The sequence below is a fragment of the Channa argus genome, chromosome 5 (genome assembly GCF_033026475.1).
Source record: "Channa argus isolate prfri chromosome 5, Channa argus male v1.0, whole genome shotgun sequence".
In the NCBI taxonomy this organism is placed as follows: domain Eukaryota; kingdom Metazoa; phylum Chordata; class Actinopteri; order Anabantiformes; family Channidae; genus Channa; species Channa argus.
This window is the reverse complement of record NC_090201.1, coordinates 7,031,366-7,055,217: the sequence shown is the minus strand read 5'-3', so window position 1 is coordinate 7,055,217 and position 23,852 is coordinate 7,031,366. Positions and strand designations below refer to the sequence as shown.

At 39.7% G+C, this 23,852-nt stretch overlaps 1 protein-coding gene across 3 annotated transcripts in view; it reads left to right on the top strand.

The window, feature by feature from the left end:
* Positions 1-23,271, top strand: part of ndrg3a (ndrg family member 3a) — a 29,918-nt gene extending 6,647 nt beyond the window's left edge. Inside the window, exons 2-17 of one of the 3 annotated variants that reach the window (XM_067504959.1) lie at positions 6,333-6,416; positions 8,409-8,441; positions 16,149-16,254; positions 16,401-16,521; positions 16,809-16,871; positions 16,967-17,027; positions 17,850-17,936; positions 19,065-19,121; positions 19,505-19,608; positions 20,063-20,128; positions 20,210-20,261; positions 20,374-20,421; positions 20,532-20,567; positions 20,670-20,721; positions 21,633-21,671; positions 22,207-23,271. In XM_067504959.1, the coding sequence (XP_067361060.1) occupies positions 6,354-6,416; positions 8,409-8,441; positions 16,149-16,254; positions 16,401-16,521; positions 16,809-16,871; positions 16,967-17,027; positions 17,850-17,936; positions 19,065-19,121; positions 19,505-19,608; positions 20,063-20,128; positions 20,210-20,261; positions 20,374-20,421; positions 20,532-20,567; positions 20,670-20,721; positions 21,633-21,671; positions 22,207-22,379 (1,161 nt within the window). In that variant the 5' untranslated portion in view covers positions 6,333-6,353 and the 3' untranslated portion in view covers positions 22,380-23,271. Of the gene's footprint in view, positions 1-6,332; positions 6,417-8,408; positions 8,442-12,507; positions 12,858-16,148; positions 16,255-16,400; positions 16,522-16,808; positions 16,872-16,966; positions 17,028-17,849; positions 17,937-19,064; positions 19,122-19,504; positions 19,609-20,062; positions 20,129-20,209; positions 20,262-20,373; positions 20,422-20,531; positions 20,568-20,669; positions 20,722-21,632; positions 21,672-22,206 lie in introns of those variants that run through there. The other 2 variants (XM_067504960.1, XM_067504961.1) reach the window with 2 other exon arrangements.
* The last annotated feature ends 581 nt before the right edge of the window (positions 23,272-23,852 follow it).

Here is a 23,852-nt window from a genome sequence, read left to right as displayed (position 1 = left end):
TGATCCTAAAACACAAGGTGGTATGTGATGATCAACATTTGTTTTGTTTTTTTACTAACCATCTTAAAATATCTTCCCTGGTGTATCAAGTTCCTTTTGTCTTTGCAACCTGTCTTGAAGCACCCTAGAACCAGTCTTTTCAGTTTAGTTTCAAAAGCTACATTTGGTTTTTGTTGTTGCACATTTAGAGATGAGATATTGGACAAGAATAGACCATTCTGATAGATTCATGATAGCAGAAGACATCAGAGATAGTATGCCACATCATTGAATTTTGTTATGTTGTCAAAAGAAGCAGAAAAAAGATCGGTTAGCTTGTATCGGGGGAATCATATTAGCAGTACCAAGGATGATGGAGCCTCCAGAGAGCAAGCTGTCATTTAATTAAGTAGACACAAAGCAGGGGGAGATGTGTGTGTGCACATGTGAGTGTAAGTTGATCTCTGCTTGTTCATCTGGCTTGTCCATCTCGCTGTTCGCTGCCAGCAAACACACAGATGTTCTGTTTTGTACAACAAAAGCGCTAACATCAGACCATATTTCCCCATTGTTCTGATCACTCGCCTCCTCTACACTCTAAAATATATGACCTATCCTTTCTATCACTATTGTTGTTATTGAACTGGCAAAGGGAGATGTCTGCTAAAATGCCAAATAAATATATTTTCTCAACTAGTTCTCTGGGTTAGAACAATAATCTGGAACAGAGCCTTGTCATAGTTCATCACCTTTACTCCAGTGTAGATCGTTGCCTACCAGTACCAGAACCATAAGCTGAATTGGCCTGGCTTTTAATTGAGGGGGAAAAACTTTCTTGTGAACCTTCTAGCACTAGTTGCAGTGGGGACTGTGTAGGAATGAGTTGTTTCAACTTGTCCTGACAGCAATACAGTCTTCCACACAAACAAGAACGAACATAGAAGTCAGGAGGGTTGTATCCGTGGATTTTCTGCTGGCCTATTTTCTGTTGTGGTGTGAAGCCTGGTGAAGCATTGACAGAAGCCTGGATTCCATTTGAGGACAGACAAGCTTGTGTTCCTTTGTGATGGTAACTGTCATTATTGTAGAATAATTTGGTTCCCAGAGAAAGCACACAGGCAGTTTCACTTCTTCCTCTGGCAGGAAATGAGCTGGTAATTGTCAGTATGTTTCAAGTAAAACTGACTTCAATTATTTATTCATTGTGGCTTTTCTTCAAGGATAAGGTTGGAAAGATAACTAGCATTTGCGGTATATATGAAGTGATTACAGATATGTCTTAGGGCTGTGTGACACGACAAAGAAAATTTGTTAATTTCACTTAAGCAATTCTAGCAGTGACCTCATCAAAGCCATACTGATATTCAGTACAACAGCACGACCTCGAGTGTGATTATTGCTTTTATACAGCAGTTTTTTACGACAGTACAGCACTATTTATTAGTTAACAGTAATAAGCGACAACAGATTATTGTTTGTTTATTTAATCAGTTATTTAGCTGCGCCAACACACTGTAAAAAAATCTGAAACTGTACCTGACTTCACTGTTGCTATGCAACATAAACAATAAGCACTACACATTACAGCAAGCCATAATCAAATATTTTGATTCATGTACATTTATCTGTATGCTTCCATTTATGGTGCAACCAGAAAAAAGTTTTGAGTGTTGAGAGTGACTTTGGTGGTACCACTGGTACGTAGTTGGTTACATTGTAGCAGTAAGCTAGTGACAAACAGTGTAATTAACAGTTATTAGAACAGCTGTTAAGTTGTAGGATACATACAATTAAACGCCTGTTAGTGCTGTTATACATATACTATATATCGCAACAGACCTTTTTTTCTTCTTGTCATATTCACATTATGTACTGCGTAATTTTGTGGGGGCTCATCCTGTTGTTATTTCCATATTGTGTCTTGACTAGTCGGAGGGACGTTAGTCACACTATGCCACATTTTTTTAGTCTCCAAATGAGAAAGATTTACATTTTAGGGTGACATTTTTGAAAGCACTTGCAGAAAGTAAAGGAGCAATAAAAACTCTCTCACCTAAAGTAGCAATAAAAACATGTAAAATCATGTATTTAGTCCTAGTTGTAGTAAAATGTAAGGATTATTGATTAATGGAGTTACTAGTTATCTCCCAGTAACCATTCAGCAACTGTAGCTGTGTTGCAAGCTGATGTTAACTAGTAAAAAAATCATGCTTCTCCTCAGATTGGATGTTGGATGTAAGTAAATACATTTTTTCAAAACGCTGTCTACAGCGCAATATATACAATTGTTTTATCATCATTTGATAGATTTGACTTATTGCTAGATATGATATTGCACAGCCCTAGTATGTTTAGTTAATCCACAGCTCAGTGTATAATGGACTATATTAGTTGGGTCACCATTTAAATGTAAAGACATTTTGCCATGTCTGTTACTACTTATACTATATATTGGGAAAATGCTGCTTCACCACCCCATGTAGAGGCTGAGCAGGTAAGTCATAATTATGTTTCTATGTGACTATAATGAGAAGGAGCTCTTCTGCTACTTTGACACTCAGATTTGCACCTATGGGCAACTCAGAGTCACCGGTTAACTTAACATGAATGTCTTTGGACTGTGGGAGGAAACCAGACTGCCCGGAGGAAACTCATGCAAACACGGGGAGAACATGCAAACTGCACACAGAAAGGCTGCAGCTGGCAGGAAGATTTGAACCAGAGACCTTCTAGCTGTGAGGCAGCAGTGCCTACCACCACCATGCTGCCCGCAACTGATATATGTTATAGAAAAAAATATCAGAGCAATTTTGAAGTTGGAGATGAAGTTGAAAGTAGATGGAATAGATAAACCATAATGTATCTGGATTAATAAACTGCTAATCTGTTTAGTGAGGCAAAATTTTTATACGTATTTACTGCTACATGCTCCGTACTCTGGAAAAAAGGAATTTCGGTTTGATGGTCTTGGCTAACAGTTCCAATAAAAGTCTTTTTACTTCGGAGCCAGTACAGTAGAAGTGACATGTTTTTCAAATGCAAAGCATCAATCATCTTTGCTGTTTATTTGTGCCCAACACAGAACTGTGTTATACACTGACTGGGCTGTCTGACTGTGTTGACAATTAAGGATTTCAGGTTCATATCACCATAGCTGTATTCCAGTTGGATGCGTCTCCAGTCCCATATAGACACAGATGCAGATTATTATGAGATTGTCATGGTAATTCACCTTGGTCAGCCTGTATTCAGACAGGTCAGAGTTAAAGCACAGTCATGACGAGAATGATGATGACAGTGGGTAAATCTGAAATCATGGTTGCTATGGTAATAAAGAGGAAAAGACAAAATGTAGGGACTAAAGGGAAGGTCAGCATCACAGCTGGGGTCTCAGTTATCTGTCATGCAGTCTAGAATTCCTGTTGGCTCCAAGGTGACAAGAATAGACAAAATAAAAAATTGGAAAATGCACAAAGGATATAGAAGATGTTGGAGGGAGGCAGGAAAAGTGGGTGAAGGATGTAGTCATCGATCACTCAGTGCTGTCTGCTGACATGGCAGCTACAGGGCTTATTCTTGTTGGCACAGACAGGGGGTATATACGGGGGGATATGTACACCTATACACGTATTCAGGCACCTGCACCTCAGTGTTACGGTAAAGGGATTTCCCCTTTTCCTTACAGCCCTAGAGCTAGGATGGTGTATGTGAGATAGGTAGCGGTGCTTGCCAACAGGAGAGGGGAGAGGGAGGGATGCTAAATAAGTTATCCATTTATTAAACAGACAAATTCAATGAACTTGTGTTAGAAAATTAAAAACCTCCAGTGTCCTAGATGTAGTGCTGACACTAGGCTGCAGTGAAGGCTGACCTTTGTCACATGGAAGGCCCACGCGGTTTGCCTTTTAAAATGAATTGTTTCCGATGTTGTTGATTCACCCAGCACAGCCGGCATATCCCTCGCAGCGTGCCATGATATTTAGCTCTGAGATGAGGCTATTTACTACGCAGAGAAATGGAGCTTGAGAACAGATGAAGAAAGAAAAGCAATTTGTATTTTACTCATCTTCAATCAGAAGTGCTAAGTACAGATTCTGGTTTGGAGGGAACATTCACCACGACAGTCCAGTCGTACTGATGAGGATAAAGGGACTCGTTCCACTTCATCAGCTTTCTCAATCCTTCCCCCATCCTCTTCCACATTTATGGCAGGGTATGAACATAGAACAAACCATTCAAGCTGCACAGATTGCAAATGGAAATTCCCTACTCTCATTGTGGAATACTTCTCCCGATTTTTTCCTAATTGCAATTACACTAAGCATTGCTGTCATATCTACAAAGTCTACACGACTCATTTAAGACTCGTGTTTAGAGTTTCACTTTGCCAGTTCAACTAATTTCTACAACCATTTATTCCCCTTTCCTCCCATTTGTCCCTTGGGGCTAGCCCAGCTCAGAATAAACATCGGCAACCTGCTTTGTCGCTATGGCAACAACTGCGCAGGCTGAATGGTAGAGCAGGCAAGGAGTAGGTAGGACAGGCTTACAATGGAGGTGGTTGTTGCTAAATGTGATAAGGTGTTGTCTTAAGTGATTTAATGACAATTTAAGAGCTGAGAGATCTGCTAGAGCCCCCAGGGGACACCTCTTTATATCATTTGATAAGCCATTCTAAGGCTTACTGGGATTGGGCTGTGAAAGCCACATAGTCTGACAGGCTTAAGTCCACCCTGACTGCATCTCCCTTACAATTACCTGGGTAGCTACCATTAACTCCATCTTTGCCTCCCTCCAAGTTTCTGTGACAGCCTGAGGAAGTGTTGGATTGATCCAGCCAATAGGCCAGTACGCTCAATCAGTCAAGCATGCAGAGTATTTGTTTTTCCTTTTTTCTTTTTCACTTGTCTAAATATTATTTAGTTCCACCATTGAGCCAGATTTGTCAGCAGGTAATTTACTGGGCATGTTTTGACTCCCGAAGCTAATGTCTGAGTACTTCCAACATTCAAAGTTTCAATATTTTTCCTACTTTATATAATTTGAGGATTGTGCTTAGTTCCACCCCTTTACTTCCCTGGTTATTTCCAAGCATGTCAAAACAGAGTGATTTCTGAGCCAGTTTATGTGTTAAGAGGCAGCCGATTGTTCAGACCTCTGTCAGGCAGTTGCAGGATTAAACAGCTGGTTACAGACATGTGCCATTGTCATTGATAGTTAGCTGGCTGCAAGAAGCATCACTAAATGCTACTGAACCTTATCTAAAAGTAGCTCAAGGTCATTACAGGGGGCTTGGATCTAACTCAGGAAGCGATCCAATTGGCAGTTCCTCTGCATTTGCTTCTTGCTCATTTGTTTTAGCACCGTGTGCATCTGTTCTGAGAAATGAAATTCTTCTGTATTAAGGCTGTTTGTGGTGGATGGAAGGCTGACTTGGCTTTGTCTTGCAGTTGTAAGTATTGACCTAGAAGAATTGAGCAACATGAGCAACTCTCCTGGCTACAGCCAGGTAATTCAACACCACTTCCTGTTCTGGTCGAGGAGGTTCCATTTCAGGGAAAGCGAGGGAAGGGAATATTTTTGTTCTTGTTCAATAATTATGTGCATATACAAAGCGATGGCATCAAAAGGAAAACAACTGAGGTGGGCTTCAGAGCTTCTTTGTAAGCAACTTCAGATTTATCTTAGTTTGAGTCATTTGCACTGCACCCATGTGGACTGAAAGTATGACCTTTCTCTGAGAATTTAGACCTCTAGACCTCTATCCTTTTCACAGAGACACAGATGTCAAGACTGGAATTTGCGATGTAGCTACCTGCCACCACTTCTCACAATCTTGTGATAGTCGATCATTATAAGATCAGTAGGCTTTGGCTTACCATTAATTTGACCTGGAGCTTAAACAATTAGTTGACTACATTGATTTTCTGCACTATCAAACAAAAAGGTCAAACATTCTCGTGCTCCAGCTTGTCAAATGTCAGAATGTTTTATTCTTCAATATATTGTAACTGTGAATTCAATATCAAGGGGTTTTGTGTAACAACAAAAGCTGTGAATAATACATGAAAAATAAATATACAGAAAAAATTGAAATAATCATTGGTGGCAGCAAATACAACCAGTATGATCAAATAATCATTCATTAATTCATCTTCTGGTACATAGAAAGATGCAGGTACATTACAATGATATTTACCTCACCACAAGTGAACACATTTATTTGTGCCAAAAGTGAGCACAGGGTTGTGGGTGTTTAATACAATGATCTCATTTTGTACACTTATTTGGACTAACTGCTGTTGATTATTGGTAGGCATGATGTTTAATTTCTACATTTTCCCTTTGGGCAGACTGCTTTAACGTGACCGTATATGAAGATGGATGAGCTGCAGGATGTACAGCTGACTGAGATCAAGCCACTGCTGACCAATAAGGTGAGTTTTGTTGAGGACAGAAGAGCAAAAAGTACACAATCATTCACCTTAATGCATCTACTGTATACATGCACAAAGTGGTTTGCTCTAAAAGTGAATAAGCATCCTATGTGGAATTACAGGCAAATATAGTACATATGTTTATACACCGAGCACGCACATTGCAGCCCTAATCATTAAAGTGAATTATTCATAGCAGTTGAAAGGGGGGGGGGGAAAGAAGCAAGTCATAAAAATAGAGGTTGAATGCAAGGGAGAAGAAGAAGCGTCATATAATGGAAGAGTCAGAGAAAACAGTCAAAATCAGCAGAAAGAGAGATCAAAGGGGAAGATGGTGGAGACTCATCTTTTTAATTCTTATAGTTTGAAATATTCTAGCAATTGAGCGACAGCAAAAACAGAAGGAATTATCAAGGAGGAAAAAAAATACCCAATGGCAGATCAAAGCTCTTTCCATCCTCTTCCAGCCTCCTTCTCTTCACTGCTTCATCTTTACAGCTGATGGGCTCAGTGAAAGGAAGGCGTGTCGGGGGATACATGAGAGAGTTTTTTTCTCCCCACAGGCAACAGTCACTGTCAGTCAGAGGGTATTGTGCCCCAGTGGAGACCTGAGCAGTGATGTATCAGATCTCTAGGGATTATGTCATCTCAGTGGTGGGTCTGAATGAGCAGGAGTTTATTACTCCTTATTGGGCTATGTGCCAAGTTAAGGTAGATTTGTTGTGTGAGGTGACAGAATAGAGAAATAACATGTAAGACTATGTGATTGAAGAAGACTGGCACTGACCTCTCACTCCACCTAGTGGCCAGCTCATTAAAAAGACATACCGGGAGTCTTAGGAGCAAATGGAGATGATGACAGGAGAACAGTGATTTAGGAACATTCTCATTTCCTCCTGATCCTCAGTAGTATCTGATTTCCATACAGAAAATGCACTTATGAGCAATTACACTGATCACAGAAAGGTAAGGAGGACTAAGTACTGTCTACTACAACAAGGTAACCACAACAAGTGTATTTGGTGAGAGCTGAACATTTATGAGGAGAAGAGAAGAATAAAGAAACTGCAAATTTTAGAAAATCAGCATCAATCTCTTTAACATATTGACTGACAGTAATAAAAAAGCTTTGTTAACAGACCAAATATTTATGTGTTAGTATAAAACCATGGGTAATGTTTCCATGAAAATGTTGCTAAGGTTGTAGTTAAATTATCATAAAACGAATCCAAGTTCTTTCAGAACCTTCCTGTGCCTTCACCATGGCAATACCTTAGCACATAAATCATAGCAATTGTGCAATGTTCTGAGTTTTGCTGAATAGTTATTTCAGTAGGAAGAAGAAAGGGAGAAGTTTATAGCTACCATCTGCCTCTACATCCATATCCACCCTACTGGTCTGGCCTACAACTGAATCCCACTAGAAACTCCTCTGTTTTCTACTGCCCATTCCCACATTTCTGCCAGACTACTACGCAGCATCCTGCTGTCTGAGTATAGGCACAATGCCGACTGAAACAACTCTCTGTTAAAAAGTTGCACTATTAGCGTTATATTCTGTGTAGCCAAGAATGATTTTGTATCGTGATTGATAAAAATACATGAGCATGGGAGTTTGCGGTCCAAACTGCATGTGATTAAACTGCAGTTACTGTAGTATACTTATTACAAAATGTCAGATGGTAGTATAATGACCAAATGTTTTCATCTAATTTTGACAAAATATATAATTAACCAAAGTTCTACATTTGTAAAAAGTGGGACACTGACAGGTAAGTTTTCCCTTTGGGTCTTTGGAGCTTTGTGTACAGTATGTTAAATAAATCAAACACATCATGTGGCACCTGCACTGCAGTGCCATAAATACACTTAATGAACATTCATTACAGTGTTTAACAAGTACATCAGGGATTAATATGGGCTTTATATAAAGTGATATCGCATCTATGAGCGGTATATTTATCAACCTTCCCCATGTTATGTTCTTTGCAGAATGCACGCAACTTTCAAGACTTCGACTGCCAGGTGAGTCGTACCCTCTGCTCATAAGCAAAACAATGTTGTGCCATATTTTATAGAGGCTTGCAGTCACACTTGTGGAATAGATATGTGCATTGGGACACAACCTCATTTTCACCCTTATACTGCTCAACCCATTTGTTTTCTTGACTCCATTTCAAACTCACTATGTCTGATTGTTTTTTTTCTCAAGTTCTCCAAGTTTGTGTTTTGTTAACGCTGACAAGCACAAAACAACTGTTCAACAAACGAACAGGCTCCAACCTTTTTGAACATCTGCTAGTAATACGTATCTATGTTGCTGTGCTGTGAACGGCTCAGGCCATGGACTCTACGTGTGTGTGAGTGTGTAGGAAAAAATAGGAAGGGGGCTATGTAAGGTTGAATTTTCTTTTTCATAGAATTTTTTAACATTTAGGGGTAAAACAGTAAATGCATTTTTTAAAATTAGTTTTCTAGATTTTGTTTACTGTAGAGTAGGGCAGCTTGAAATATACCCTATAAAAAGATTTAGAGGTTAGCTTGTTGGGGAAATAAAAGCTATTGGAGCAGCTGGATCACAGTTAATAATGGGCCATGAGAACTCTTAAATATTTAATGTGTGACATGTAAATATTACCACTAATTTCCAAAGTGAACCTTGCTGGGAACCTTTATTTCATATAATTTCACTCTCTTTCCCCTTTTGACTGTCTATTGTCAAATCATGAAATAAAGACAAAATGCCGTGAAAATAAGATTAGAAACCATTTGGGGTTTTAGGATGACACATTTTCTGAGGGCTTAAAGGTCAACATAATAGTCATTTGGTTAGTTTGAGTCAATTCAATCAAACAATCAAAACAGCTGCAGAATTGGATCTAGCACTGTCTACAGATTTTTACCAGGGCTTTTTTGCCCTGTGTCAAAATGACTACAAGTATCCATTTTTTTGTACAGGCTAGAGTTTTGTGGCCAAACAAGTAGGAAAATTTGTATATTGGTAGAAATATTCATGGATGGCTAGGAAATCTTTGTGAATTTGCAAAGTGCAAGAGAATTTGCTTGCCTGTCTCAGTTAGCATTTCTGCATTTTTATGTGATAATTCAGGCATAATTATGATTCAAAGAAGAAAAGTATTACCTTTGAGGAAACAGTGTTCCAGACCCCTTTCTTTGTTTGGGGTTTTTAATTCATATGGGGAATGGGATTGCATGCTATTTGCCAGCGCCGTGTGTTTCGTTTTGAAAAGGAATCTCTTGGACTGACTTCCCACAGGAAAGCACTGCCGTGTTTCATGAGCACCGTGTCTTTAAAGGGTTAAACCTTTCATCCTTCTCTCACTTTCTGCAGTCACGCCTGCTCCCAGCATCCCACCACAGCTAAATATAGCTACTGCAGGCAGGGGAGGAGAGTAAGCATGTTAGCTGGAGAATACAAGCTTCCAAGAATCCATTCTGCATTGTCACTAATACATTCACATATATAAAGTGTGACATGGTGTCATCTATATTCAGTGTAATGTTTCTTTCCCCATGTCCTCTGATGATTAAGTTCTGGTTGTATCGATGTACTTTAAAGAAAGAGTACCAAAGCTAATATCATTTTTTGTACCAGAGCAGGCTGTATATGACCTCATTAGTGTGAATGACCTTGTTTCTGTGGCGGCCATTTTGACCTCACAGGCTTTAAGGAGTCATATGTGAATGTTAAGATGATTCCAACAATTCCCTGGATTCCTTATTTCATATAACAAGTATTTCTTCAATGCCAAAATATATTGAAAAATATTATAATAGAGAGATTTTAAGACATTTTGACAAATGTCTGCTGGGACAATAGCCTGTTGTTAGATTAGCTAACAGTCAGGGCTATAGCTAAAAAAGCAATGAGCTGAACTTTATTCCCATTAATACTCTCTGTTTGTGGGGGAGGGGTTCTCACCATTGCACCATCACTCTTAACAACCAATGTGACATTCCATCAGCTGGAGGACAAATCCAGCTGCTCTCCTCCTGCTGCTTCCTGTTGCCAAAGCTCCCACTTCAGGCAGTCCACAGGTACTGCATCAACCCTGTGCAACTGCATGAAGTGGGTGCCATTGGCGGTGGTAGTGGGGTCATGGCAGAGAACCCACAGGGTGTGGTGCTGCAGTCTTTTGTCTCCTATGATGTCCTGCTTACATCATAGAGAGATGAAGAATGAGGAGGAATGTGTGAGACTGCCTTATCCACCCATGGGACTAATTGTTTTTTTAAAATGAATGCTTAAGAAAACTGATTTACTTCATAGGCATGGAATTGGCTGGCTGTACACTTTTAAGAATAGAATGCCTTTGAACTGGTAGAGTTTGCTGTCAAGAGTAAGTTGGATATTGCATTTATAGCTTATTTGCTTGCTGTATTTTGTTTTGTCTCAAAATGTTACTCAAACTTTGATACCATCTGTGATCTTGATCTTGTGCTGTTGCACCACAAACACTACAAGCAGTGATTTACTTTCTTATTCAGACAAATGAAAAGTAATTTATTATTTGAAATCCTTACTATCTCAACAAACTCAGCAGATGGCGCCATAAGCCTGTTCATTGTGCACTTGGAGGGCACTTTTTTTTTACAAATGCAATATTTTGTGATTATCTATCTAAGTTCACATTGGGAATCACAGAAACATTACATTAAACGTTCACAACTTGGAGGGGGATATAATTGCTCATTTTATATGGAAGACAATGGTTTATGATGTGTTTGACAGCTTAATACAACCATGCCCATTTAAAGTATGCTTGGATGGCAGCATCACTGTGTGCTGTTGTTGTTGATGACTCAGTGCTCAACAAATAGAAGCACCCGCATTGTTGAACAATGGTTATATTTGTGTAACATGCATTGTCACTAGGATTTTAAATGATTAAGTACATGTACCACCGGAGTCTGGCATAAATTGTTGAACATTAGTGGATGCACATTTTGTCATGTAATCCCTTACCGAGTAAAAAAAAATGTAAGCGTGTCACTGTGAACCTTATACTATAGAAATCTCTGTGGAAACTACTATTCTATGCATTACAATCAGAATCATATTTTAAACATATTGTATCACGTTTAATTACCCTGTACTACAAGTGTTAAGTGTTTCAAAATGCAGTTTTAAATTCACTACATATGTCTCAGTGGCACCCTCTGTGGGTAAGGACAGGAATAGTTTAGAGGAGAATCAGCTTTATGCAACCAAACATGCTGCTGTATTAAGTAACCAATAAAATGCCTTTTTTTTGTAACCCCACCCACTCTCTGTTATCTGCATGTCTGCCATTGGTTGTATGTCTCAGTCATAGGCATGACACCCTGCACATAACAGATGACATATCAATAAATGAGTCAGCAGAAGGTATAGGAAGAAATAGATCTTCTCATGCAACATTGTGAACATTGCAAAAAAATAACTTTTTGTTGGTTGTATTTTCCTGTAAGACTGAACTGTAAATACATTCAGTACTGAAAGACACTGTGAAAGACACAAGGATTAAAATATGATTTACAGGATTAAGCAGAGTTCCATTATGAACAAACATGTGCATCAAAGGTGTTTGTGTATGTCAGACTGCTGATATTACACTGATTCTGCTGAGTGACTCACTCCTGCAATCAGAAGTTATTAACTGATTTCTGATTATTGCCATTTGCTTTAACATGTTTTTTATTTGGATGCTGAGGTCATTGAAATTCCTCTCCATCTGCAGGATATAGCTAAAGTAATGTGGGGAGAATTATTGTTAATTCTTAGTGACGAGCTGCCATTTTGCTAATGCACTTCACCACCCAGGGTGGGCTGTCAAAGTCAGTCCCCCTTCTTCTTGTTTCCGCTCTTTCTACTTCATCGGTAACAGTGCATTGTCAGCAGCCTGCCCGCTTTCCTAGAGTGCTTCTGTATCTTTTGCACCCCATCACCTCTCTTCCATGCACTCACCCTTCTCTTTATACCACTCCCCACTCCCCTCAATCTCTTGATTCTCCTCTAAGCCCCACCCTCACTCTCTGCCCACCTGACCCTCCGCAATCCAATTAGACGCACCCATGGCTGAATGTACGAACGCGCTGTGACTACCAAGCACAAACTGCAGTCTCACTCTCCTCCCCCTCTGTGTCTTTTCCTGCTCTCTTTTCTCCTCTTGTTTCTGTCTCTCGTTCTCTCTGCATCTTATCCAACCCCCAGTCCTCTGCCTTCATTCAGATTTTTGCCCGTCTCCTCCTCACTCCCTCTGCTGTGTCCTTCTCGTTCCTCCCTTCCTTATTGCTGTTGCTCTACCCGCCTCACCCTTCATCCCTCTCTGCTTACCAACACTCACACCCTCCTCATCCTTGCACATTCCTTTCCTGCGTGGGAAAAACATGTCAGCTATTTTGGACCTGGACCAGATTACATGCTCTGGGAATGAAGTGGTGAGTGACAAATGCATCTTGCCTGCCTTGACACACCTGGCTGGGTCCTTCCAGCAGGAGGTTTTGGTTCAGATTAGAAGGGTGTTTGTTGTGTGGTATCCATAAGAACATGGTGACACCAGCTGACTCTAGGAGGGGATAAGCTGGTGGGGGTCTTTTCTGGCTTGTTTGTCACCACCATTGGCAGACGGCTGAGACTTTGGGATGTTTCTGTCTGAGCAGCTGTTAGTGTGGTTTAAACATTTGTTCTCTGTGTGTCTTACAGGTCATACGTATCCATGTGTACACTCAGCCCAGCCCAAACATGCACAGTGTTCAGTGGTGCAATTTAATGTGATGATATGAATGATGCATGTGTCTAGTGCCCAACTCTCTCTAAATCTGAAAAATCTGAAAAAAAAAAAAAAACATGTGTTTGTGCCTCTAAATGAATGGTTATCCATCAACAGAATCACTGGTTCTTTTTGCACATTTTGCTATATTTCAGATGTGTTTACAGTTTTTGACCCACGAAATAGAGTTTGCATATTTTGTGTTGAAAACAGTAAATAGCTGTGGCTAATGCATAGCTCCAACTCTTTATTTTGTTACAACTCAAAACAGGCAGGAGGTCACTCACCCCACATACACTCTAGTACCAACACACTAAAGGTGTCATAATGGCTCCTTCCCTCCACTGCAGATACCTTGAGTTTTTGGTAGTTTCAACCCATTGTTTTAATAACAGACATAAAGTGCATTTGCATAAAAAAGACTGGAACAGACACTGTACTTAGGAGAGATGGGTGTCTGTATGTATCACTAAAGTCACTAAAGTGTTTCTGCCCTGTAATGCTGCTCTCAGATTGGTGTTGCTGTTCCTTTTTTTCTGTGTCCAAAACCCAAAACCTTTTCCTGCCCAGTGACTCTTGGAAATCTTCTGAAGCCTGTCTCCTTAATATGCAACTCCCTTCTCAGTATTCCTGTCTCACCTAGGAACCCACAAGCACCCCCACATGCCTTGTCTAACTATTAGCTTTGTCTAACTATAAGGGGAAAAGGTTACTGCCATTGCAGTGCTCTCTGTTTCCCCTGCTTCAGTTGTCTAAGCTAGCAGCCCCACCCCATGTCTGTTTCTTCTGGTGTGTGTGTGTGAGTGTGTGTGAGTGAAAGCAAAGGCAGAGCTCTCAGATCAATACTGCTTTTAAAGCAGGAGCTAAATGGTTACATAAAAGGCCTCCTTCTTCACTGCCTTTCCACAGCTCTTTTCTCCTGATTCTCCACCCTTGTTTGTGCCAGGACATGGCTTGGAAAACATGATAAATTGAGGCAATGCGCCCCTTCTGTTTTAAGGCACAGCCTTTTGTTTGTTATACAGGACTACCTCTGTCTTCTCTCTCGTTCCCTTTTTCTTGTCTCTGCTTGCTTTCACGCTCTATTTCCCCCCATCCACTTCCAGATTCTCTATCTCTCATTTTAGCAGTCTCATCTTCATTCACTATGTCCTCCCATCAATGCTTCCATCATGCTTTGCCTTCGTATCACTGGCAGTGCACACACATCTTCTTTTGCCGGCAAACATACACAACACACACTTGACAGAAGGCAGCAGTAAGTGAGTTAGTGTTGTTTGTCAGTGTCCTTGACACTGTCCTTGTCTAAAAAGGAAAATTCTCTGGCACCAAAGCCATAGAGAGTTTGCACTCTGTGTAAAACAGGTTGTTCTGCCCACCCCACCCGGCTGAAGCCGCAGAAAATTTTCATTACCTGTGACAAGGCCTCACAAGAGCAAGAGTTTATTCAGGGGTTACTTAATCTCTGCAAGAGCAGTATATTCATTATCTGTATATTATTACAAACTGTCACTTTGGGATAGAGAGAAATGCTTTGTGGTGTTTTATTGTGCATAGTTTTAAATGTCTTGTGCGACAGACTAATCTCTGCACCATCACCCGCAGAAAAGAAGATATCTCTTTTCATTGCTAAAAAAGCAGTTTGACATTTGTACTGCTATTTTAACTCAGACTTTAACCTTGTCCTTCAGAATTAACCTTCTCTCCCTCTGAAGCAATTGTGACACACATCCATCATCCAAATGACTGCAATCAGAAAGTAAAGTAGTAAATAGCCCCGCTCCCTCTGTGTTTATGTCAGCCATAACCCGTGACTGTCATTCTCCCAGGCTTGCTCTTTTTATTATTAATGAGCAGTGGGCCTTGAGACCAGTAGAGTGCAGGGCCTTGCTTGCTGCTAAGGCTCCAATCAGCACAAACACACACACGTGTGTGTGTGTCTGTGTGTGTGTTATGAAAAGTGCCTGAGAAGTGCCTGGAAAATGTAAATGTAAACCGGCTTTCTCAACTCCCCATATTGTTTCCCATGATGTAATTTTGTACGCTGTGTCATCTTTTAACCAATTTCCCCCATTTGCCTCCTGTAAATTGTCAGCTGAACGCACCGTTAAGCTTTTTAATATGGTCTTTGTGGAAGCTCTGAGTGAAATGCTAACATTCGGCTTCTTTGTGCTTTATGGAAAAAGAAATTCAAAAGAAAGCAACAACAGAATAAAGCTGGTGTGAGCCCTTTGAATTTTAATGGGTACCACTGCAAAGACATTTACCAAATCCAATGACTGGCATTTTTTGCGGAGTCATACTCATTAAAACACTGTGAGTTTCAGACACTTGGATAAAAAACACTGTTTCCCTAAATGAAAGGACCGTTTCCCAAAAAACCCATTTCTTCTTTATTTGTCTAAGGGCACAGGGGATGTGTGGTCGAGATGAGAGTGCATGCTTTGCATCATTAATCTACGATGGAAGCTCACAATATTGTTTTGGTCATTGGGTGTTTCCTTTAGGGAATAGGTGTGTTTTGCATTAGATTTCTGTGAACAATCCCTTGTTTGCTGAAGCTCTGTCAGTATAAATTAAACTTCACTTCACTTCTGCTCATGTCATCAATTAGTATGGTATAAAGGATCCTGTGAGCATAGACAACTTCTTGCTCTTTGGCCAAAGCCAATACAAAATAATTAACATTGCACTATTTAAATTGTAAAGCTGGAGCTTTATTATTAAAAACAAACCACTTAAGTTATCCATCTAATAAGTATTGATGTACTGTATACCTCAGTGCCACAGAATGATAAATGTATCTAAAAATGATTTAGTAGACTTGACAGAGCCTTTACTGTTGCACTGGGAAACACTGCACATGTAGCAGGTGTGTGCAGGCCTTTACTCTTTACATTTACCAGGTGTCAGTTCAACAAATTTTAACAATTTGCAATATTTCTCTCTGTGGCTGCAGGAGCATGATATTGAGACTCCCCATGGAGTTCTCCATGTGACAATGAGAGGTGTTCCCAAGGGCAACAGGCCTGTCATCCTTACCTATCACGACATTGGCCTAAACCGTGAGTCAGCCAAAATTACACTCATCAACACACAATGTCCCACGCATTATCAAGCTGTTTTTGTTTTAGCATCTGCACCTAAGAGCCACATTCGGGTCAGAGTTTGAGCTCCTGTGTGATTGTGTCCTCTGTTTGCACCTTTCTAGACAAGTCTTGCTTCAACACCCTGTTTAACTATGAGGACATGCAGGAAATCACACAGCATTTTGCAGTGGTTCACGTGGATGCGCCAGGCCAGCAGGAAGGTGCCCCTCCCTTCCCCAGCGGGTAGGTGTCATCTGGTGTTGCAGACACTGATAAATGAGAACACTTATTTACAACATTTATTTCTGTGCTGGTAGAGGAGTAACAATCAATTAGCTTTAGTTGCAATGTGAAGAGAGCTTGTAGGTTATTTGCTCATTCTTAAACATGCATTATCCGAAGCATTCGTCACAAAACTGTTTGATAACAGCGTTTGTTAAATTCATGCAATTTCACACAAATTCAAACACAATTTGTGTGTTCAAACAGAGACATACTTGCAAAAACTCATGTGTGACACTTGTCCACAGCTATCGCTACCCAACCATGGAGGAATTAGCTGAAATGCTGCCCTCGGTGATGACTCAGCTCAAGTGAGTGATCCCCCTGTTGATCAATAATAATTGCATCAATCGACTATGCTTTGACTTCATTTCCAGTCACACTGTAACTGGTGGTTTATCTGCAGGGTCAACAGCGTTATTGGTATTGGCGTGGGAGCGGGAGCGTACATCCTCACTCGCTTTGCAGTAAGTTCCCATAAGGATCCGGCCATCAGCTATCTTTTTTTTTCCAAATTCTGTTTTGTCCACCTTTCTGTCTTGCCTGTAATAATTAAAGGTTTTCAAGCTCCACAGCTTTTTACACTGAACATTAAAGCCTCCCATCAAACCCACACAGGGCATCAGGTTGATTTACAGTCTGCTGCATACGCTGCGATTCCCCAGATGATGAATCACCTTAGTGGTTCTCTCCTTCTCTGTAGCTTTTGTCTTGTTTCCACACTAAATGCAGCGGAGCATAATATCTATACAATAGGACAAAAAGAGCAAGATGTAACAAAGAGAAGGGAAGGAACACTGAAAATAGAGGATAAGTTGGTTAAGGGTGGAAAGGGGAAGTGTGGGGAGTCGTAACTTAGACTGCTCTTGTTGAGAATTAATGAAGAAAAATTGACTGAAATGTGTTTGTTTGGGACAAAAATGTTTATTCTCAAAAGATTTCTAGCAGCTGTTACGATTGCATATGAAAGCTGCAACTGCAGTATTCCCTCTGCATTGGGTGAGACCGCTCATAGTTTTCCCCAGACATCCTCCTTATGTCTGGGGCAGGTTTTCAGTTGAATTAATAGACATGCTTCACTTTTTCTTCATGTTAAAGAAGGTTGCAGTGTTTTTATCCTCTACCTTCAACGTTACGTGGGTGCATCAAAAATGCTAAACATTACGTTAAGCCCTAAATGGAAAAATATAAGCACACCACTAAAAATATAAAAGTGAATATTCTGGTACGTACTGTTAACTCTTTTTAAGTCTGTTGTCATTGACAGTGACATGTTCTTTATTTCCCAGCTAAACAACCCCACGCTGGTGGAGGGGTTGGTTCTGATCAACATTGACCCATGTGCTGAAGGCTGGATTGACTGGGCAGCTTCAAAGGTCAGTACAACAAATCTTCCAATACTATGTATTACTGTTATTAATCTTAAAAGGCATTATTGTTTTATCCTACTTTAGTGTATCTGCAAGCAAGAAGAATTAGAAGTTGCTAGTTTTTAAAACCTTGAATTCTAACAAAAAATATACTGTACACTGTCTCACATGGACTCTGACATTTTATATTATTAAATATTTATTAATTTACATTTTGGTCTCTTGGTGTTTCATGAGGTATATAAAGAAAACATAATTTAACTTATATGCTGCAGAACCACCAACAATATTTTTTTATTGTTGGGCTTAGAATCACAGTAAAGACAGGCAGGGTTCTAATCTTGTCTGCTGTTTTAGGGTAAGGGTACATTAAAATAAATAAAATTTAACCTTTCGATTTTACAAATTAAACTTTCCAGATAAGGAGGGCAACTTTTGTTTTCTCTTTTGTATGAGTCTAATTTGAAGTGGAAACAATGGAATCAAGTAAAGTACAGGATGTGTCGCAACACTCAACAGGTTCATGAAAATACTGTGTACTATACATTCTTGTACACATTGTAGATTGTAGAGGGAAAACACATGTTCTACACAAAGAGTAAAATCAGTGCACTCAACTGGTTTCTGTTATAATATGTTATGATATTCTGTTATGGTTTTCAGAGAGACAGACACAGAGAGAGAGAGAAACATATGGATTTGAGATGCATCAAGCTGAAGCTGAATCATGGGACTTGTTCTTCTTCTTTTCCTTTCGGCTGTTCCCTTTCAGGGGTCGCCACAGTGAATCATCTTCCTCCATCTAATCCTGTCCTCTGCATCTTCTTCTCTCACACAAACTAACTTCATGTCCTCTCTCACTACATCTCTAAAACTCCTCTTTTCGTCTTCTCATTCGTCTCTTCTCATGAAAGAGTGGGTTGCCTCCAACCTGCCAGGCAGGAGGCAACCCACTCTTTCACGATTACTTAATATTTAACATGGTTTCTCGGTGTTTGCTTTCTTTTTAATTTTGGCGATACATACACCACATGTAGACATTGGCAGACCAGTACTGCCATAACAACAATGTTCCTGACTAATTAATAAAAGTCTGTGCTTTGAGTTGACCTGTTGTTTTCCTCCCGTGTGTAGCTGTCTGGATGGACCAGTAATTTGGTGGATATCGTCATGGCTCACCACTTCAGCACTGTGAGTTTCAATTGCACTGCAGTATTACTCACCTTGTGCTGTTGTTGACCTTTTTCATTGATGGCAATGAGCAACTGCACCTCACGAGGTTTCTCTAAATTTCCCCTGATACCTGTAACTCATCTTGTTCTTATTAAAGACAAACTAATTATTCTGTCTTTCTGGATACAGTGACTGCTAGATAATGACGTGTAGATTACAGACTCAGTTTAATAACAGACATGCTGCATGTAGAGATCCTACAGGCTGTCTGAATGACATCTGCAAATTTAAACAGCTTTCTTTAATTTATATCTAACACATGCTATGTACATGCACTTTTGTGTAGAGTGTGGCTCTTCTTCATTAACTGTGAATCACGTCAATTCTTTTCTGTGTATCAGGACGAACTGACAGACAACCAGGAGCTGATCCAGACCTACCGTCTTCACATTGCCCAAGACATCAACCAGGACAACCTGGCCCTCTTCTGTGGCTCCTACCAATAGTAGGATACAGTATTTAATTTAGATATTTGTAATAATGTAATATCAAAAGATCAACGGCTTTCGGCTTGTCCCTTCAGGGGTCGGAATGTGTTCCGCACGTTGATTTGGCGTGTGTTTTTATACTGGATGCCCTTCCTGCCGCAACCCCCCCCATTTTATCCAGGCTCGGGACTGCCACCAAGGTGGCCCTTGCTGACGGATGTGAAACCTGCGTTCCTTCTGTATCTCAACCCAATGCTCTAGCAATGAGCCCCCAGGCCCCCCTAGATAATATAATAGAATTGAATAATCGGTTACAAACAATGAATAGGTATATAATATTTATTTGATGCACCTATAATATCGTAAGATGCACTAATAAAAATATTAATATTTTTGCCAAGTCACTAAACATTTTATTGATCACATTGTTCCAGCTCCTCTAAATAATCATTATTTATTTTTCTGCGCTAGTCGTCGGGACCTGGAGATCGAGCGGCCAATCGTAGGTCTGAATGAGGACACAGTCAGCACACTAACGTAAGCTTTGAGACTAGGATGTCCCAAATTTTGTCTTGAGTACATGTTTGACATGATTTGACACTTATTATACTTACTCAGGTGCTCTGCATTACTGGTGGTTGGTGACACATCGCCTGCTGTGGAGGCTGTGGTGAGTATATCTCAATAACTTAAGACGTGTTGGGAAAGACTTGTTCAGGAAAAAAAGCAGCTGCTTTCATTTCTTCTTTTTGAGCTCAGTAAAAACTACTCTCTGATTTCAGGTGGAATGCAATTCCAGGTTAAATCCAACCAAGACGACACTGCTAAAGGTAATGTTTTTGTCCAATAAAATGTATGGTGTTAATGTATCATACATTTTCATGTAATATTAACTTTTCACCGTATAAAAAGTTTATTAATGAGACTGTTGTTTTCTCAGATGGCTGATTGTGGAGGCTTGCCCCAGGTTGTGCAGGTGAATAGTTTTTTTGTTTTTTTGAGACACGACTGCATGCCATCTATTTGCCATCACCTTTTTCATCTAAATCTTCTAACTTTATCCTTTATCTTTTCACAGCCAGGGAAACTTGCTGAGGCCTTCAAGTACTTTGTTCAAGGCATGGGCTACAGTAAGTAAACATGCTCATGTGTCTTTTACTTAAGAGTATAAATATCTCAACATGTATTGAAGCTGGTTTCAACTGGCTGACTCAGTACTGAGTGTCTACAAACTGTTTGTGGACGTCACCTTTTTGAGCGAACGTGTTTGTGGTCAAGCTTGGCCTGTCTCCTTTATCAAGTTTCCTGTTGACATGTGTGCAGCAACAAATGTTATTTCTATCATTTTGTTTATGTCAGTTTTCTATGTGCTCTTTTTATTCCAGTTTTTGAGGTTCAGACCACAACCAGTAATGCATAAATGTTTTCGTTTTTTTTATCAGTCTGGTAATGGTGAGGTAGTGTGTATAATGACGGTGGAGATATGCAGAATGCTGAAAATAATTTTCTTTTAAGAATCAGTTTTGTTTATGTATGATTGTTTGCTCAAGCCACACAGATGACACCTGTCAGAATGTTTTTTTCTGTAATACTAATTCTCCTTTGTTCCCAAACCCTTCACCGTGGGAGGCACCCTCTGGTGTGGCTACTATGTCACTGCCTCAGTGTTGCTTTAAAGGCCACCGAGTCCCCCGTTGGGTAAATGCCACAGCAGGATTAAAAAAGATTAAAAAGGGTATTTTCACACAGAGAATGTGTGGAAAATGTTACACCCTAGCATGTTTCTGAAAGCTGATTTTACCTCATTAACACATTGCCAGAGTGTGAAATGTAAAAGAGAAACAGCCAAGGAATTCAGGAATAAAGTTTGCACATATGCCATGGTTTTTAATAGCATGTAGCCACTTCAACTACCAACCACCAAGCTGCAAAAAAAGCCTCAGTTTGATTCTGAGATTAAATGAAGTGGGATAAAGCCACATAAGAACTACTTTTTCAACATTTGTGCCTATTTCTTTCCTTTTTTAATCATTGCTTACAGTTCCCTACGTTCTTCTCAGTCACCTGAGCAACGAATCAGGTACTGGGTTGTTAAGCAGCTGCCAGAGTACATGGCTTTGAACACAATGTCCTCGTAACACTCTACAGTGTAGATGAATGTCCATATATGCAAAAGTTCTCCTGGGAGCACAATTTATTGTTGGTTTTCAACAGCAGTGTTGTGGACACACTGTATCAAACGCAGTGAGAATATTTTGCATACTTTGACACACATTCATTTTCCTGTACAAGTTCGGTTTTTCCCATTAGTATGGATTCTGTATTAACTGTCCCATTTTCTTGCATGACCTGCTGGTGTTGCTTCATGTCAGTTGGATTGCAAATGCTGTATTCTGCTTCTGTATTACTTTCCTTGTTTTCTTCAGTGAACACATGGAATACTTTTCTTTCACGCATTAATTTTTTTATTCATTTAGTCTCCATGCTTGAGATTTGGTTGCATGGTAAGCACTTTTGTTGTTGTTGTTGTTGTATTCAGCTGTGTAAATGTTCCCACACTGCACTGACTCTGTGACACTGTGTGACTGGAATATTAATGCATTTCTCTGTTTCAGTGCCATCAGCAGGAATGACTCGTCTGGCTCGCTCACGCACCACCTCCTCTTCCAGCATAACCTCTGTGGACAGCACCCGCAGCCGCAACAACTTCAACAGCCTGCTGGAGGGCAGCGGCACTGCAGCCCTGGACAGCCAAGCCCGACCCCAGACCATGGAGGTCTCCTGCTAAGCCTCTACCCCACCTTCTCTTTCTCTCTCCCTATCTGTCTCTTATCCTGCTCCTAGGTAACTCAGCACTAGGAGGACCTTTACTGAACTATGTGATTAGAAAAGAGGATGTAATACATATATTAACAGATGCATATTATTAAATATTATATTGAAGTCACATTCCTACCAGAAACCATAACTACATTGTATGTGTTGTATATTCACATGTCAACTCAACTGTCAAACCTCAATTATTTTATATATATAATAATTATATACTAATTCTATTAATATGGAATTAATATATAATTATTATATACCCTTATATTTATTTTTTACTCATATAATTTTAGTTTTTAATGTCTTCACATGCATTGTAGAAATCCACCATGTATTCATTGTAACTTTTCCAACTGATCACTTCTGTTGTGGACTCTAAACGTGTTTATTCAATATGTCATTCTGCTTGTGTCTGCTTTTTATTCTCAGACTAGCTGCAATGCAGATTCATTGCAAAGTGTGTAGAGGGAACACAGAACCTAGTGTAGCTGCAGAAGTAGCGTAGCAGTCAGAGGCCATTGGAACATGGACCAATCACTCCGTAACATAGCACACAAAGTAAAAATTAATAAAAGTGTAGGTGAGAGAGCAGCTTTTCAACTTGAAAAATGTCACTTGTAACATCACATAGTGTTTTTTTTTTTTTTTTTGTAAGTGAACTTACATCTGCTTTTCTCTCTGTGTTAATGTTTTGTTCAGCTAAATACATTATAATGTTTGAACAAGCTTTATCAAGTGGATTCTGGTGTGAAAAGTGTGAGCCCTTTTGCTGAGGGCCTCTGTGGTGCTTCTCACGTCTGCTGATTCGACTCATTTATTTTACTACTTAATAAAGCGTCAACATGAGAATATGTATGTTGTGTTTATCATTATGTTAGCGATAATTTTGCCAGACAAGCGCGCAATGAATATTTTTATTAATGTCGATAGAGAAAGTTCATATTGTATGTAGTCATCCTCGTCTGTTAGTGGAAAAGTGAGGTGAGTGTGGTGACTTAGTTTCCAACCACACTTGTTCTTATTTCCTCAACCTGTCATAAGTGTTGTTGTCAGAGATGAGAACGTCTATATTTAGCATATTAAAAGAACAACATCTATCAGCTGCTCTGTAAAGACAAAGAAGACTGAAAACCAAGATGATGTACTCAATGTCACAGGACGTGTGCTAAATGGTAATCTGATGTCCAGATCACATGCTCATGCTTTTTTAAATTATTCTGTTTGCGTCACTGTGAGGCATTTCAATACAACCTCTCACTTCATGCTTCATGCATTGGGTTTGTAAAATTACAATGCAACAAGTCTGTTAACCAGTGTTAATATTGAGATAACCCTTTCTATAAAACTGCACTATGTGGGGTTTTGTATTGTCCCTCTGTTCACTAAGGTCTTAACAATTTAAAATGATGCACTCATGTATTCATTTTAATCC